We start from the raw sequence: 14,018 nt of genomic DNA on the forward strand, positions 1-14,018 counted from the left end.
ACATGCAAGAGAACTCGTAGAAGCAAGGCAGTCCAACCGGAACTCTCTCAGCAAATACATTGACTTGGACCCCATTTACAACCCACTGAGAAAAAGAACAGGAAACGACTTCACCACAGGACATGACATCACCAACCCAAGGAAACCTAAACATATCAATAGAAAGCAGATCATAACACCAGTATTTCACTGGAGGCTCACTGATGTTACCTCGTGACAAATCGTCTGAAAACAAACCTTCCAGTTCAGCGAACAAACTGACATCCAGAACCTCAACCTGAGCTACAAATCTTCTCAAACTTGCTATTTTTATTAGTGCAAAGGCTGATTTTTAAAATAACACTATATAACACCTTCCATATTACTGAAAGTTACCGCAAATAAAAACACAGACGTGAGCCAACGCTGTTTTTTTTTGCATCAATTTTATATAGAATACTAAATGTAAAGCTAGTTTGGTCTTTGACAATAGCAATGAATTAAATTGCATCTGCAATAAATAAGCTTGAAATGCCTGAAGGCAATGAAACTTGGCAAAAGCTTGAAGTTTTCAAAAACAAAATTTGAAGAATTTGGAGGCAAGGAAAAAATGCATTCACAACATTTTGAAAAGTTTTGTTAAAATAACTTTATTAAGCATACAGATTAAAACCATTTAAAAGACAATTTCTATTAACACATAAAAACTATATACATTTGAAACCTGCTATATATTTACACATACCTGTTGTCTCGAATTTGGGCAGAGCCAACAATTAACAGTTCTTCACAAACATCTGAAACAATGGATGAAAGTTAGATTTCAAACTCTATGGTTTCATTTTCTCAGTGTCCAATAACATTTTCTTTTAACTTAAAGAAAAAGGGATTGAGGAGGAGGGAGTTAGAAGGAAAATAGACAAGTTTATATCGCCATTTGTTTAATCTAAGATAACCAAAGTTCATAGCGTTGGTCCAGTGGTTTGATTATATTTTCATCATATATTCGTTAATCATGGATTGGCTTGTTTAACTGTCGCCCTAAAGTAGTTCATAAAAATTCACAGTGACTTTGGAGTAAGTTGTTTCTATTACATAGTGCACATCAAAGAATACAGAATTATTTGGAAAACAGGAAAATAAAATTGCTAAAATCAAATATGCATTTACAATTAAGTGAAAGGGAAACGTTTGTAATCTCAGCATTACAAATTTCCCCTCCCCACTTATTCATTATATACAAACTCATTTAGGTAAACATCAAGTAGTTCTTTCTTAAATGTTTGCATACAGGTGCACAAACAGCTTATAACACCCAAGAGGTTGAAGTGTGTTGGGGGAGATTCATCTGTTTTCATATATACACAAGATTACAATCTCTTCAAATTCCGCTTGCTTTGAGCACTTCCTGGTGGTCCTCCTTTATTGACCAAACGTTTTGTAGACCTGCTGACACATTCTTTAGAACCATGGAAACCACAAGAACATTGAGTGCAGAAGTCAAATGCGCACCCTTCTCGACTGCAGAGGCCGCGTTTCTTCATTGGATTGTACCGAGCTGGCGACTGACATCGGGGGCATGGTTTTAGAGCTTCATCATTAAAGAGAGTTTGTGCAACCTGGTGGTAAAAGTAAATATTTAGGTCACATTATCTCCTACAATTAGTCTTCATCAAAAATGAACTCCTTTTCTTAAGATACAATTTCAGAGCAGAAATAGTCCACCATGCTGCTTCGAAGAATTATCAGAAAGCATTTACATCCAGCATAATACTATCACTTCCAGCAGGAAACTAACAAATAGAACAATACAAACAATGGATTTTTTCGTTCCATTAACTCGGATAACCAAGGCAGTAATAGCAATCCTTTATCACAAGATGAGTTGAACATAAAAGAAAGATTTTAAGCCTCATTATGCAGGGTGCATCTTGAACACTTTGTGCAGTTTTGGTGTCTTTATTTAAGGAAGAATGCAATGGTGTTTAGTAACAGTTAAGAGGAGGTTTACTAGATTGATATCTGGAATTAATCAGTTGTCATATGATAAGCCTGACAGCCTGGACTGATTTCCACTAGAGCTAAAAGATAGCAAGTATATAAGTCTTAAGATAGAGGTGGAAATGTGAGACAAAGCTGGCCCTTTCTCAAGGTTTCTGTACCCTTGAGTTTTTTTTTCCCCCAAGAGAGGGAGTAATTGGCCAGGCTCCAACTAGACTGGGTTTAGATAGTTTATAGGGGCCCTTTTATTTACACTGAACAGATAATATGTCCAACAGAAGGCTTTCAAGTCTTAAAAATCATTAGTTTGACCAGCTAATTCTTGCTGGAAAAATCTGTTGTACATGTGGGTAAATCAACTCGCAAAGTTAGGGTCTGGTATACCTGCTTAAAAACATTGAGGGTTCGGACCTGGTCCATAACAGATTGGGGTCTAGTCTGTATTTCTAAATTGGGATTCGGGATTCAAATTGTTTGGACTTGGAGCCAGTGAGTGGTAGGTGTTAGCGTCTTCATTCTGGACATTGATTTGGTTGGGTAAACTGAACTTGGGATAGCAATGGCTATTTCAGTCACCAAGAGTTTTCTGGAGGTAGAAGATATAACCTTGGGTTTTTACACAAGGTAGTTAAGGTCAAGCTGCGGGAATTAGCAGACAAACTGGAGGTGAAGCTACTTCCTTCCGTGAAAAAAGTGGAGTTGATTACAGCAATGGCTCAGCATTTATATTTGCTGGAAATACCACCCCGATCTGTAGAGATGGCTAAAATTTAATTGCAAATGAAACAGCTTGAGTTGGAGGTGAGAGAAAAGGAAAGGGCAGCAGAAATGAAACAGTTTGAGTTACAATTAAAAGCAGAAGAGAAAGAAAAAGAACAATGGGCTTTAGCAGAAGAGAAAGAACAAGAGAGAGCTTGAACTCCAGAAAATGACACTTAGAAAGGAAAGTCAGTTTAAAAAGGATGGAGATGAATGCTGAAGAAATGTCTAGTAAGGAAGAAAGTGTGGGGATGAGCAAGCCCCTGGTAGTCAAAAAAGCCTGGTGAGAAACTGTTTATGTTCAAACATTGCCTAAATTTTATGAGAAGGCTGTAGAAGACTTTTCACCATTTGAAAAAGTGGCTAAACAAATGCAGTGGCCAGTGACTATGTGGGTTTTGTTGATCCAAACAAATCTGTAGGTAGAGCTAGTGAGGCATTTGCATCAGTATCAGAGGAAGTATCTGGGGAGTCTGTGGAGATGAAGAAAGCCATCTTAAAGTGCATATGAGCTTGTACCAGAAGCTGAAGACAATGTTTCAGAAATCTAAGTAGGGACCCTGGTCAAACCTATATTGAGTTTGAAAAGATTTTAATAGGTGGATAAGAGCATTAAAAACAGAGCAAACCTACGTCACTCTTAAGAAAGAGAATTATTTTGGAGAAATTCAAAAGTTCACTTCCTGATGTAGTGCAAACTCAGGTGGAAGAGCAGTGTGTTAAAACTGCAAAGTTAGCAGCTGAAGTGGCTGATGATTGTTTTATGGACTGACTCACACTGTTTGGCTTCCAGAATCAAATTCAGTCTATGAGGGATAGAAATTGGGGCAAAGAGAAATCCTCACGTGGAAAGGGAAAGGTAGATCTTGGTGAAGATCATAAGGATAACTTATCACGGGTTAAAAAGGAAACCCTTGAAGGGGACAAAGAATTTAAATAGCTCTGGTGTTTTCATTGCAGCAAAGTAGACATCAGTGTTGGTGGGCTAGTAGAAACACTGGAAAGCCAGATGTAGGAAAACAGGACAAGCCTGGGAGTTTAGTTAGAGTGGTAACAGAAAGCCCATTAGAGGCTAGAAAGCTGCACCAGAATGTACAAGCTGATGAGGTTGGTTAAGGAGGAAGTGCCAGATCTGCTTAAAAAATATATACCTGCAAAAGGTAAAGAGGTTACAATATTAAGAGACAACTGATCCTCTCAGTCTGCGATGCTGAAAGATGAGGACATGAGGAGATATGCACTTCTGAAGGACTATTGCCAGCAAAGGTACTGATAACGGGAATTCACGGTGAGACAAAAAGCGCTTAAATTCTGTAAAGTGAGGTTAGAGTGAGCAGAAAAGAGTGGAGAATTTTTGGTAGTGGACAAATTTTCAGCTCCAGGAATACAAATTGTTTTTGCTAATGATATAGCTGGTTTACTGATAGGACTGCTGCCTGCTGTGGTTGAAAAGCCCGTGGAAATTCAGGCAACTGAAAATGTAGGACATACATCCTGGAATTTTTCCTGACTGTGTGGTAACTAGGTCACAAAGCCACCAGTTGAAATAGGAGAGATCAAAGAGTACAGATAAAACAGCTGAAGTGGCATTAGCCACTTCAAAACAGAAGCAAATAAATGATAATGCAGACATCTTTAGCTCAGCTAAAATACTTGAGTTACAGCAGAAAGATGTAAACTTAAAGCAGTTGTATTAAAAGGCAATTACAGAGAAGAAATCCAAATGTATCCCTAAACATTATTACCTGAAAAATGTCTTTGTGAGGAAATGGAGACCATCACATATTCAGGGAGATGAGATTGGACAGAAATTCATCGAATCATATTGCCAGTGGGGTATAGAAAAGAGGTATTGCGATGGCACATGAGCTAACATGGAGATCATTTAGAGGTGAGGAAAACACAGGCTAAAACACAAAGACATTTTTACTGGCCTGGACTGCACAAGGATGTAGTTGAATTTTGCCAGACATGTCCTACCCCACCATGTCAAGTAATTGGAAAATCACAGGCGGTAATAAAACCTGCACCTTTAATACCTATTCCAGAATTTGAGAAACCTTTTACAAGAGTCTTAAGTGATTATGTAGGTCCCCTACCTCAAAGAAGTGGGAACCAGTATTTGTTAACAATAACTAGATTTCTAGAGGCTGTTCCATTACGCAATATCATAAAAGGATTGTCTTGGAATGATTCAATTTTTTGCTAGATATGGACTACCAATAGAGATACAGTCAGATCAAGGTTCAAACTTCACATCAAAATTATTCAAGCAAGTTATGGACAGTTAAAGAATAAAACAATTCAAAGCAACTGCGTACTATCCAGAATCGCAGGGAACACTAGAAAGGTGGCATCAAACTTTAAAACCATGTTGAGGGCTTACAGTCAAGATTATCCAGGTGATTGGGATAAGGCAGTTCTGTTTGTGCTTTTTGCGATCAGAAATGCACCTAATGAATTAACCAAATTCAGTCCATTTGAATTAGTTTTTGGGCATGAAGTGAGAGGATCAATAAAAATTGAGTAAGGAGAAATTAGTAAGTCAGAATTTGGTGACCACGCATTTGGACTATGTACCAAATTTTAGGGAACAATTAAATAGAAATGGGGAGTTGACAAGACAGCATTTAAACGTATCGCAGCTTGCAATGAAACAGGAAGCAAACAAGAAATCAAAAATCCGCAATTTATCTATCGGGGATAGGTGAACTTTTAATAGTAAGATTTAGTGGACCTTGTCAAATCAAAAGGAAATGGAGTGAGGTGAACTACTTGATAGGGACTCCAGACAGGAAGAAATTTCACAGTGTGTCATGTGAATATGCTCAAAAGATATTTTGACAGGGAAAGAAAGCAAGAGGAGAAGGTGTTAACGATTACAGCACAGAGGGAAGAACCAAGTTCAGAGGATTCCGAATTGGACATGCCTCAAATTAAATTGGACAATGAGGAAGTTGTCAAAAATTGGGATAAATCGAGTTACCTTACTGAGGAAAATCAAAATGACCTGAAATAGTTATTACTAACATGGGGGGATATGCGGAAATAAACTAGGAACTAATCTAATTGTGCATGATGTAGATATAGAAGATGCTGTTCTGATTAAGCAACATCCTCTAACGTTGTGACAGGTTCAAAAGAAGATTGAACGTATGCTCCAAGACAACATAATTAAAATGAGTTACAGTGACTGGAGCTCACTAATAGTAATGGCGCCAAAGTCAGATGGTACCCAACAGTTATGTGTGGACTATCACAAAGTCAATGAAGTTACAAAGACTGATGCATATACGATTTCATGGTTGGAAGACTGTGTTGAAAAGGCGAGACAAGCAACTTATATTTCTAAGTTGGACTCGCTCAGAGGATATTGGCAGGTACCTTTGTCAGAAAGAGCAAAGGCAATTTTGGGTTTTGTAATGCCAAATGGACTGTATCAGTTTAAAGTCATGCCATTTGGTATGAAAAATGTGCAAGTCACATTTCAGAGATTAACCAATTAAGGTCATTGCTGGATTATCCAACTGTGTTATGTACATAGATGATCTAGTGATTTTTAGTCACACGTGGAAGGAACATTTACATTTATCGGTCTTGTTCAATCGGCTTTGTAAGGCAGGCTTGTTGATAAACCTGGCTAAAAGTAAATTTGCCAAAGCCCAAGTCATCTTAGATTAGATTAGATTACTTACAGTGTGGAAACAGGCCCTTCGGCCCAACAAGTCCACACTGCCCCGCCGAAGCGCAACCCACCCATACCCCTGCATTTACCCCTTACTGAACACTACGGGTAATTTAGTGTGGCCAATTTACCTGACCTGCACATTTTTGGACTGTGGGAGGAAACCGGAGCACCCGGAGGAAATCCACGCCGACACGGGGAGAACGTGCAAACTCCACACAGTCAGTCAGTCGCCTGAGGTGGGAATTGAACCCGGGTCTCTTGCGCTGTGAGGCAGCAGTGCTAACCACTGTGCCACCATGCCGCCCATATCTTCCGAGGCTATATTATTGGGCACTGACAAATGGCCCCCCAGGATGCAAAAACAAAGGGAATTGGGGAGTTTCCCATACCATCGACAAAAAGAGCAGTACTACAGTTCCTGCGATCAAGTGGATTTTATCAAATATTTGAGCCAAATTTTAGCAGCATGGCTGCTCCATTCATTGAATTACTGAAGGCAAGAAGTTTCAGTGGACAGCGGACTGTCAAAAGGTGTTTGACAGCTTGAAAACTGTGTTAACCACTGCCCCAGTATTAGCCATGCCTAATTATGCAAAGCATTTCAAGGTGGCTATCGATGCAAGTGATAAGGATGTTGGTGCTGTGATCCTGCAGGAAAACGACTAGGAGATAGAAAGACCTATCAGGTATTTCTCCAAGAAGTTGAATGTTCATCAGAAGTATTTGACAGTTGAGGAGACTTTAAGCTTGGTATTAAATGTTACAACATTTCAGAGAGTGTTACCAGTAACACTTGTGTGTGCGTGCGTGCGTGTTTTTTTTAGGGGAGTTTTGAAAAATGTAGCCATCTTTGGAAATTGATGGTTCATTTTTCTTTCAAGGGGGGAGGTTTGTCGAAGCCGGTCCTTTCTCAAGGCTACTGCGCCTTTGAGGTTTTTTTCCCCAGAAAGGAGGTAATTGGCCAGGTTCCAACTAGACTGGGTTTGGATAGTTTATTGGGGCCCTTTTTGTTTACACCTAACAGATAATGCGTCTGGCAAAAGGCTTTCATGTCTTAAAAAAACCTGCGTAGCTAGCCTTCGTTTAGATTAGTCAGTTGAGTTCAGCTGCAGTCTGAGAGAAAAGCTGCCACTCTCTCTCCTATTCTGACTTTGAATCTGTAAGGCTTTGTTTCATTTTTACGTTTTGTGCTAAAGGGTGTTTATTGGGATTGTTTTGGAATAGCATCATTACGTCAGGATAGCCTGTCAGGTGCAGATCAGATATGTTTTGGTATTCCATTTTCTGTTGTGTGTTTGGTTCTGTAATCTTGTACATAAATTCTGTTCTGTTTAAACTCAGTAGCCTGACCAGCTAATTTTCTCTGGGAAAATCTGCTATACATTTAGGTAAATCAAATAGCAAAGTTAGGGTCTGGGACACATGCTTAAAATATTTTGAGGGGTTGGGCGTGGTCCATAACAAAAGATGCTTACTTTTGTGGCTGAGGCCAGAATTTGAGGGCACTGTTTTATAATTAGGAGTCACTGTTTTACGGTAGATGAGATTTCTTTATTTCTCAGTTGAGACACTTTGGAACAAAGCCTCAGAAGGCAATGCAGGTGGGATCTTTGAAGTTGTTTTTAAAGATGGAATTAGATTGATAACCTTTGTCTATAAAGAATCTAAGGAAATTGAAGGTAGATGAGAATGTAGAGTTTGAAGCACAAAAGAACCATTCTTGATCTTATTGATTGACAAAGGCGGCAAAGGACCTAATGTCCTACGTCCACTCTGAATTCATGGGTTTGTAACTGCAAATTGAAAGAAATGCCAAATATCAAGAATGGATTTCAAAATATAAAAATTCTCAAAACATTCTCTTGAAAGAACAAAAATTATATTGCAATTCATATAATAGACCTGCAAAGAGACCAGCACCTTACAGGAAATAAAAACTTGCATCACCAGCAAATGTTTGGATTTATTTTCCATGTTATAATTCCTAATTATAGGTGCTTCAAAGCAACTGTCCTACCAATGCTAAGAGTGTGCAGCTGACAGTACCAATACACATGCTATTACAATTCTACTTGCTTGGAAACTGAATTTTTACAATCTTGTCTGGAGATTGATAACTTACAGAAGGTACCAAGAGATTTATTTCAACTAACCTTTAAAAACTCCTCATGTTTGCTTGTTGACTTTGAAACAGTGCTGCATCCACCAGGGGTGATTTCTTGATGAGGGGACGGAGTTGGAGTAAAGGCAGTTTTTGCTTGGGCCTGAACAGATCTCAAAGCAGAACGACTTGGAAGATTACATCTGGTTTCAGCATCTGCAGCCTGAGGAACACTTTGCTGTTGAACAAAGGCATTCAGATTTGTATCCCAACTTGTTGGTGATAAAATGGCTCTCTCAAATCATGCAAATTCCTTAATGAAACCCTTCAGGACATTTCTAGATTTGATATAATTTGCACTTCCATATAAAATTTCACCGGGATCTGTTGAATAATTGGACAGCTGGAATTGCAAGAGTGGAAAAAGTCAAACTGTAACTCTTGCAAAAAAAAAATCCTAATCCCAATTAGGTCAGTTTTACATTGTACTGTGTCAACTGGCACTGATCTAATCTTTCTAAAAGACTCAAACATTCAGTTGACATTCACAAACATTGTAGAATGATATCACATAGGTTATCTGTTCATGTGTTTATTCCAGCTGTTTGGTATAGATATCCAATTAATCCAACTCCTTTGCTATTTCCCATACAATTTTAATTTTTACATCCCCTTCCAATAACTTATTCACTCTTATGTTATTTAATTTCTTTCTCATTTCCTTTCAGGCAACACAGTCCAGAGCCAAAAAACTCACTGTAAAGATAACATACCGCACAATGTCCTTTGTTCTTTAGCCAGTCTTCTCATGATGGTTCTCTGGTTACTGAGTTGCCATTGGAAACAAAGTTTCTCCTTACATACTCTATCAAAAACCTTACTGTTAATACCCATTAAATCTCCTCATTCTTCCAGACTCCAAGGGTTGCAACCCAAGCTTCCCCAAATAACTAAAATTATCTCAGAATATGATACCATTCTAGTAAAATTCCACTACTTCTTGTCAACCTCTTCCAAGACAGAAAATGGGTAAATGGGTCATCCTCACATTGAGGAATTGTAGTCATAATATGCAATGACTTGGACATGGGTACCAAATGTAATATTTCCAAATTTACAGATGATATGAAGCTCAACAGGAAATGTGACTTTTTTATTCATTCGTGGGACATGGGTGTTATTGGCTGGCCAGCATTTTATTGCCTATCCCTAGCTTCTCTTGAGAAGATTGTGGTGAGCTGCCTTCTTGAACTGTTGCAGTCCATGTGCTGTAGGTTGACCAAGCCCTTAGGGAGGAAATTCCAGGATTTTGACCCAGCAACAGTGAAGGAGCAGTGATATATTTCCAAGTCAGAATGGAGTGTGGCTTGGAGAGTAACATGCAAGCGTCTCCTGCCCATTTCCTTCTAGATGGAAGTGGTAATGGTTTTGGAAGGTGCTAAGGATCTTTGGTGAATTTCTGCAGTGAATCTTGTAGTTAGTACACAATGCTGCTACTAACCATCAGTGGTGGATGGAGCAGATGTCTGTGGATGTGGTGCCAATCAAGTAGGCAGCTTTGTCTTGGACGGTGTCAAGTTTCTTGAATGTTTTGAAGCTACACCCGTCCAGGCAAGTGGCGAGTATTCGATGACAACCCTGACTTATGCCTTTAAAATGGTGTACAGGCTTTAGGAGAGTCAGGAAGCGAGTTACTCTCAATACTCCTAGTCTCTGACCTGCTCTTGTAGCTGCTGTGTTGATGACAAAAAAAACTGCAGATGCTGGAATCCAAAGTAGACAAGCAGGAGGCTGGAGGAACACAGCAAGCCAGGCAGTATCACGAGGTGAAGTCAGTGTTTCAAGTATAACCCTTCTTCAGGAATCCTGAAGGGTTATACCCAAAACGTCGACTGCCACCTCCTTATGCTGCCTGGCTTCTGTGTTCTTACAGCCTCCTGCTTGCCTGCTGTGTTTATGAGTTAAGTTAGTTGAGCTTCTGGTCAATGCTAACCCCCAGTGAGGGATTCAATGACGGTAACACTATCGAATGTTGGTGGGCAGTAGTTAGATTGTCCCTTAATGGAGAGTGCCATCACCTGTAGTGCAAATGTTACTTGTCATTTGTCTGCCATAATGTTGTCCAGTTCTATTCCTGTTAGATAGGGGAGATTATGGAGCATTTCCATGTTACTAAAGATTATGTCTGCAGGAAGCACATTTGATTGCGAATCCTATCGGATCGCTTGGAGCAACAGTTCGAGGTAATGAGGAATTTACAGGAGTTAGGGGGTGTGATGAACGGCAGTGGCAAAAAGAAAGATAAACTGAAGATATAGTCAGGTAGATGGGTCACCTCCAGGAGAGGTAGGTGAGGGAGACAGCTCATGCAGGAGTCTCCTGTGGCTATCCCAATCTCAAACAAGTATGCTGTTTTGGAAAACGTAGGGGGCGATGGCCTCTCAGGGGAATGTCACACAGATAACCTGGTTTCTGGTACTAAGACCAGCTCCTATATAACGACGATACATCAGATTTCAAATGATCGATTATAATAGGGGAGTCCTTAGTTAGAGGCACGGCCGACAGGGAGACATCAAGATGGTGTATTGCCTCCCTGTTGCCAGGATCAAGAATGTCTCGGAGAAGGTACAGAATATTCTCAAACAGGAGAGGGACCAGCAGGAGGTCATTGTACATGTTGGCACTAACAACACAGGAAGAGAAAAAGATGAGGTTCTGAGGAGAGAATTTAGGAAGTTTGGCAGAATTTAAAAAGGAGGTTCTCCAGGGCAATAATATCTGGATTATTCCCAGTGCCACGAGCAAGTGAGGGTAGGATTGGAGGATACAGCAGATAAATGTGTGGCTAAGGAGCTGGTGCAGGGCAGAATGATTCACATTTTTGGATAAGAAGGACAGATTGCACCTGAATTAGAAGGGCATTAATAAACAGGCAGGAATATTTGCTAAATCTGCTCGAGAGGATTGAAACTATTTGTTTTGAGGGGAGGGGAGAACCAGAAGAGATAATGAGGAAAGAGATCAGTTGGAGACTGATGCAGTTGGGTAGAGCAGCAAGTCAAACAGTCAGGACAGGCAGAAACAAAGCAGAGAACGGAGCTCAGGCTGATAAATCAACCTACATTTATTACAATGCGAGAGGCTGAATAGGTAAGGTAAGTGAACTCAGGACATGGTTGGGAACATGGGACAGGGATAGCATTGCAATTACAGAGACATGGCTCATGGATGGACAGAACTAGCAGCTTAATGTTCCAGGGTATAGTTGCTAAAGGAAGGATAGAAGTGGGGAGCAAGAGAGGAGCACGAGTGGGACTTTTGATTAGGGATAACATTACAGCTGTACATAGGGAGGCTATTCCTGGGACTATGTCCAAGGAAGTTATTTGGGTGGAACTGAAAAATAAGAAAGGGATGATCACCTTATTGAGATTGTACAACAGACGCCGCAATAGTCAACAAAAAATTGAGAAACACATTTGTAAGGAGACCTCAGTTATCTGCAGGAATGATATGTGGTTATGGTAGGGGATTTTAACTTTCTGAACATAGACTAGGACTGCCAAAGTGCTAAGCACATGGATGGAGAGTATCAAGTGTATACAAGAAAATTTTCTGATTCAGTATGTGGATGTATCTACTAGAGAAGGTGCAAAGCTTGACCTACTCTTGGGAAATAAGGCAGTGCAAGTGACTGAGGTGTCAGTGGGAGAGCATTTTGGGGCCAGCAATCATAATTCCATTTGTTTTAAAGTAGCAATGGAAAAGGATAGACTGGATCTAAAAGATCAAGCTTTAAAATTGGAGGAATGCCAATTTTGACAGTATTAGGCAAGAACTTTAAAAAGTTGATTGGGGATGAATATTTGCAGGTAAAAGGGATGGATGGAAAATGAAAAGTCTTCAAAAATGAGATAAGGAGAGTTGAGAGACAGGATGCTCCTGTTAGGGTGAAGGGCAAGGCTGGTGGGTGTAGGGAATACTGGATGACTAGAGAAATTGAGGTTTTGATCAAGAAAAAGGAGAAAGCATATGTCAGGTATAGACGACAGAGGTTAAGTGAATCCCTAGAAGAGTTTAAAGGCAGTAGGAGTATACTTAAGAGTGAGATCAGGAGGGCAAAAAGGGGACAAGAGATTGTTTTGGCAATTAGGGTTAAGGAAAATCCAAATGGATTCCGCAAATACATTAAGGACAAAGGGTAGCTAGGACAAGAATAGGGCTCTTAAAGGTCAGCAAGGCTACCTATGTGTGGAACTGAGATGGGGGAGATACTAAATAAGTATTTTGCATCAGTGTTTAGTATGGAGAAGGATATGGAAGATAGAGAACATGAGGAAATAAATAAGATCACATGGAATAGAGGGAGAACTAGCTATTTGGATACAGAACTGGCTCAAAAGGTAGAAGACAGAGGGTGATGGTGGAGAGTTGCTTTTTAGACTGGAGGCCTATGACGAGTGTTGTGCCACAAGGATCTGTGCTGGGTCCACTGCTTTTTGTCATTTATATAAATGATTTGAATGTGATCGTAGGAGGTATAGTCAGTAAATTTGCATATGACACCAAACAGTAAGCATAGTGGACAGTGAAGTACAATGGCATCTTGATCAAGTGGGCAATGGGCTGAGAAGTGGCAGATAGAGTTTAATTTAGATAAATGCGAGGTGCTGCATTTTGGAAAGGCAGATCAGGGCAAGACTTAAATGCTCACTGGTAAGGACAAGGTGAGAGTTACTGAACAGAGACCTTGGAGTGCAGGTTCATAGTTCCTTCAAGGTGAAGTCCCATGTAGACAGGATAGTGAAGGTGGTGTTTGGTATGCTTGCCTTTATTGGTCAGTGCATTGAATATATGAGTTGAGGGGTCATGTTGCGGCTGTACACAACATTGTTTAGACCACTTTTGAAATACAGTGTACAATTCTAGTCTCCCTGCTATAGGAAGGATGTTGTGAAACTTGAAAGGACGCAGAAAATAATTTGCAAGGATGTTGCCAGGGTTGGAGGGTTTGAGCTATAGAGAAAGGCTGAATAGGCTGGGGGTACTTTTCCTGGAGTATTGGAGGCTGAGTGGTGACCTTATAGAGGTTTATATAAGTATGAGGGGCACGGATAGAGTAAATAGACAATAGGTGCAGGAGTAGGCCATTCAGCCCTTCGAGCCTGCACCACCATTCAATATGATCATGGCTGATCATTCCTAATCAGTATCCTGTTCCTGCCTTATCTCCATAACCCTTAATTCCACTATCTTTGAGAGCTCTATCCAACTCTTTCTGAAATGAATCCAGAGACTGGGCCTCCACTGCCCTCTGGGGCAGAGCATTCCACACAGCCACCACTCTCTGGGTGAACAAGTTTCTCCTCATCTCTGTCCTAAATGGCCTACCCCATATTTTTAAGCTGTGTCCTCTGGTTCAGCACTCGCCCATCAGCGGAAACATGTTTCCTGCCTCCAGAATGTCCAATCCTTTAATAATCTTAT

At 40.1% G+C, this 14,018-nt stretch overlaps 1 protein-coding gene across 1 annotated transcript in view; it reads right to left on the reverse strand.

Annotated features, from left to right (window-relative positions):
• Positions 1-646: 646 nt before the first annotated feature.
• fbxo43 (F-box protein 43) overlaps positions 647-14,018 on the reverse strand; it is a 41,442-nt gene continuing 28,070 nt past the window's right edge. Inside the window, exons 4-5 of the mRNA XM_043688487.1 lie at positions 8,581-8,766; positions 647-1,598 (exon numbers count right to left, since the gene is read on the reverse strand). Of these exons, the coding sequence (XP_043544422.1) occupies positions 1,350-1,598; positions 8,581-8,766 (435 nt within the window). The 3' untranslated portion in view covers positions 647-1,349. The remainder of the gene's footprint in view (positions 1,599-8,580; positions 8,767-14,018) is intronic.

This window comes from Chiloscyllium plagiosum, chromosome 4 (genome assembly GCF_004010195.1).
Source record: "Chiloscyllium plagiosum isolate BGI_BamShark_2017 chromosome 4, ASM401019v2, whole genome shotgun sequence".
NCBI lineage: Eukaryota > Metazoa > Chordata > Chondrichthyes > Orectolobiformes > Hemiscylliidae > Chiloscyllium > Chiloscyllium plagiosum.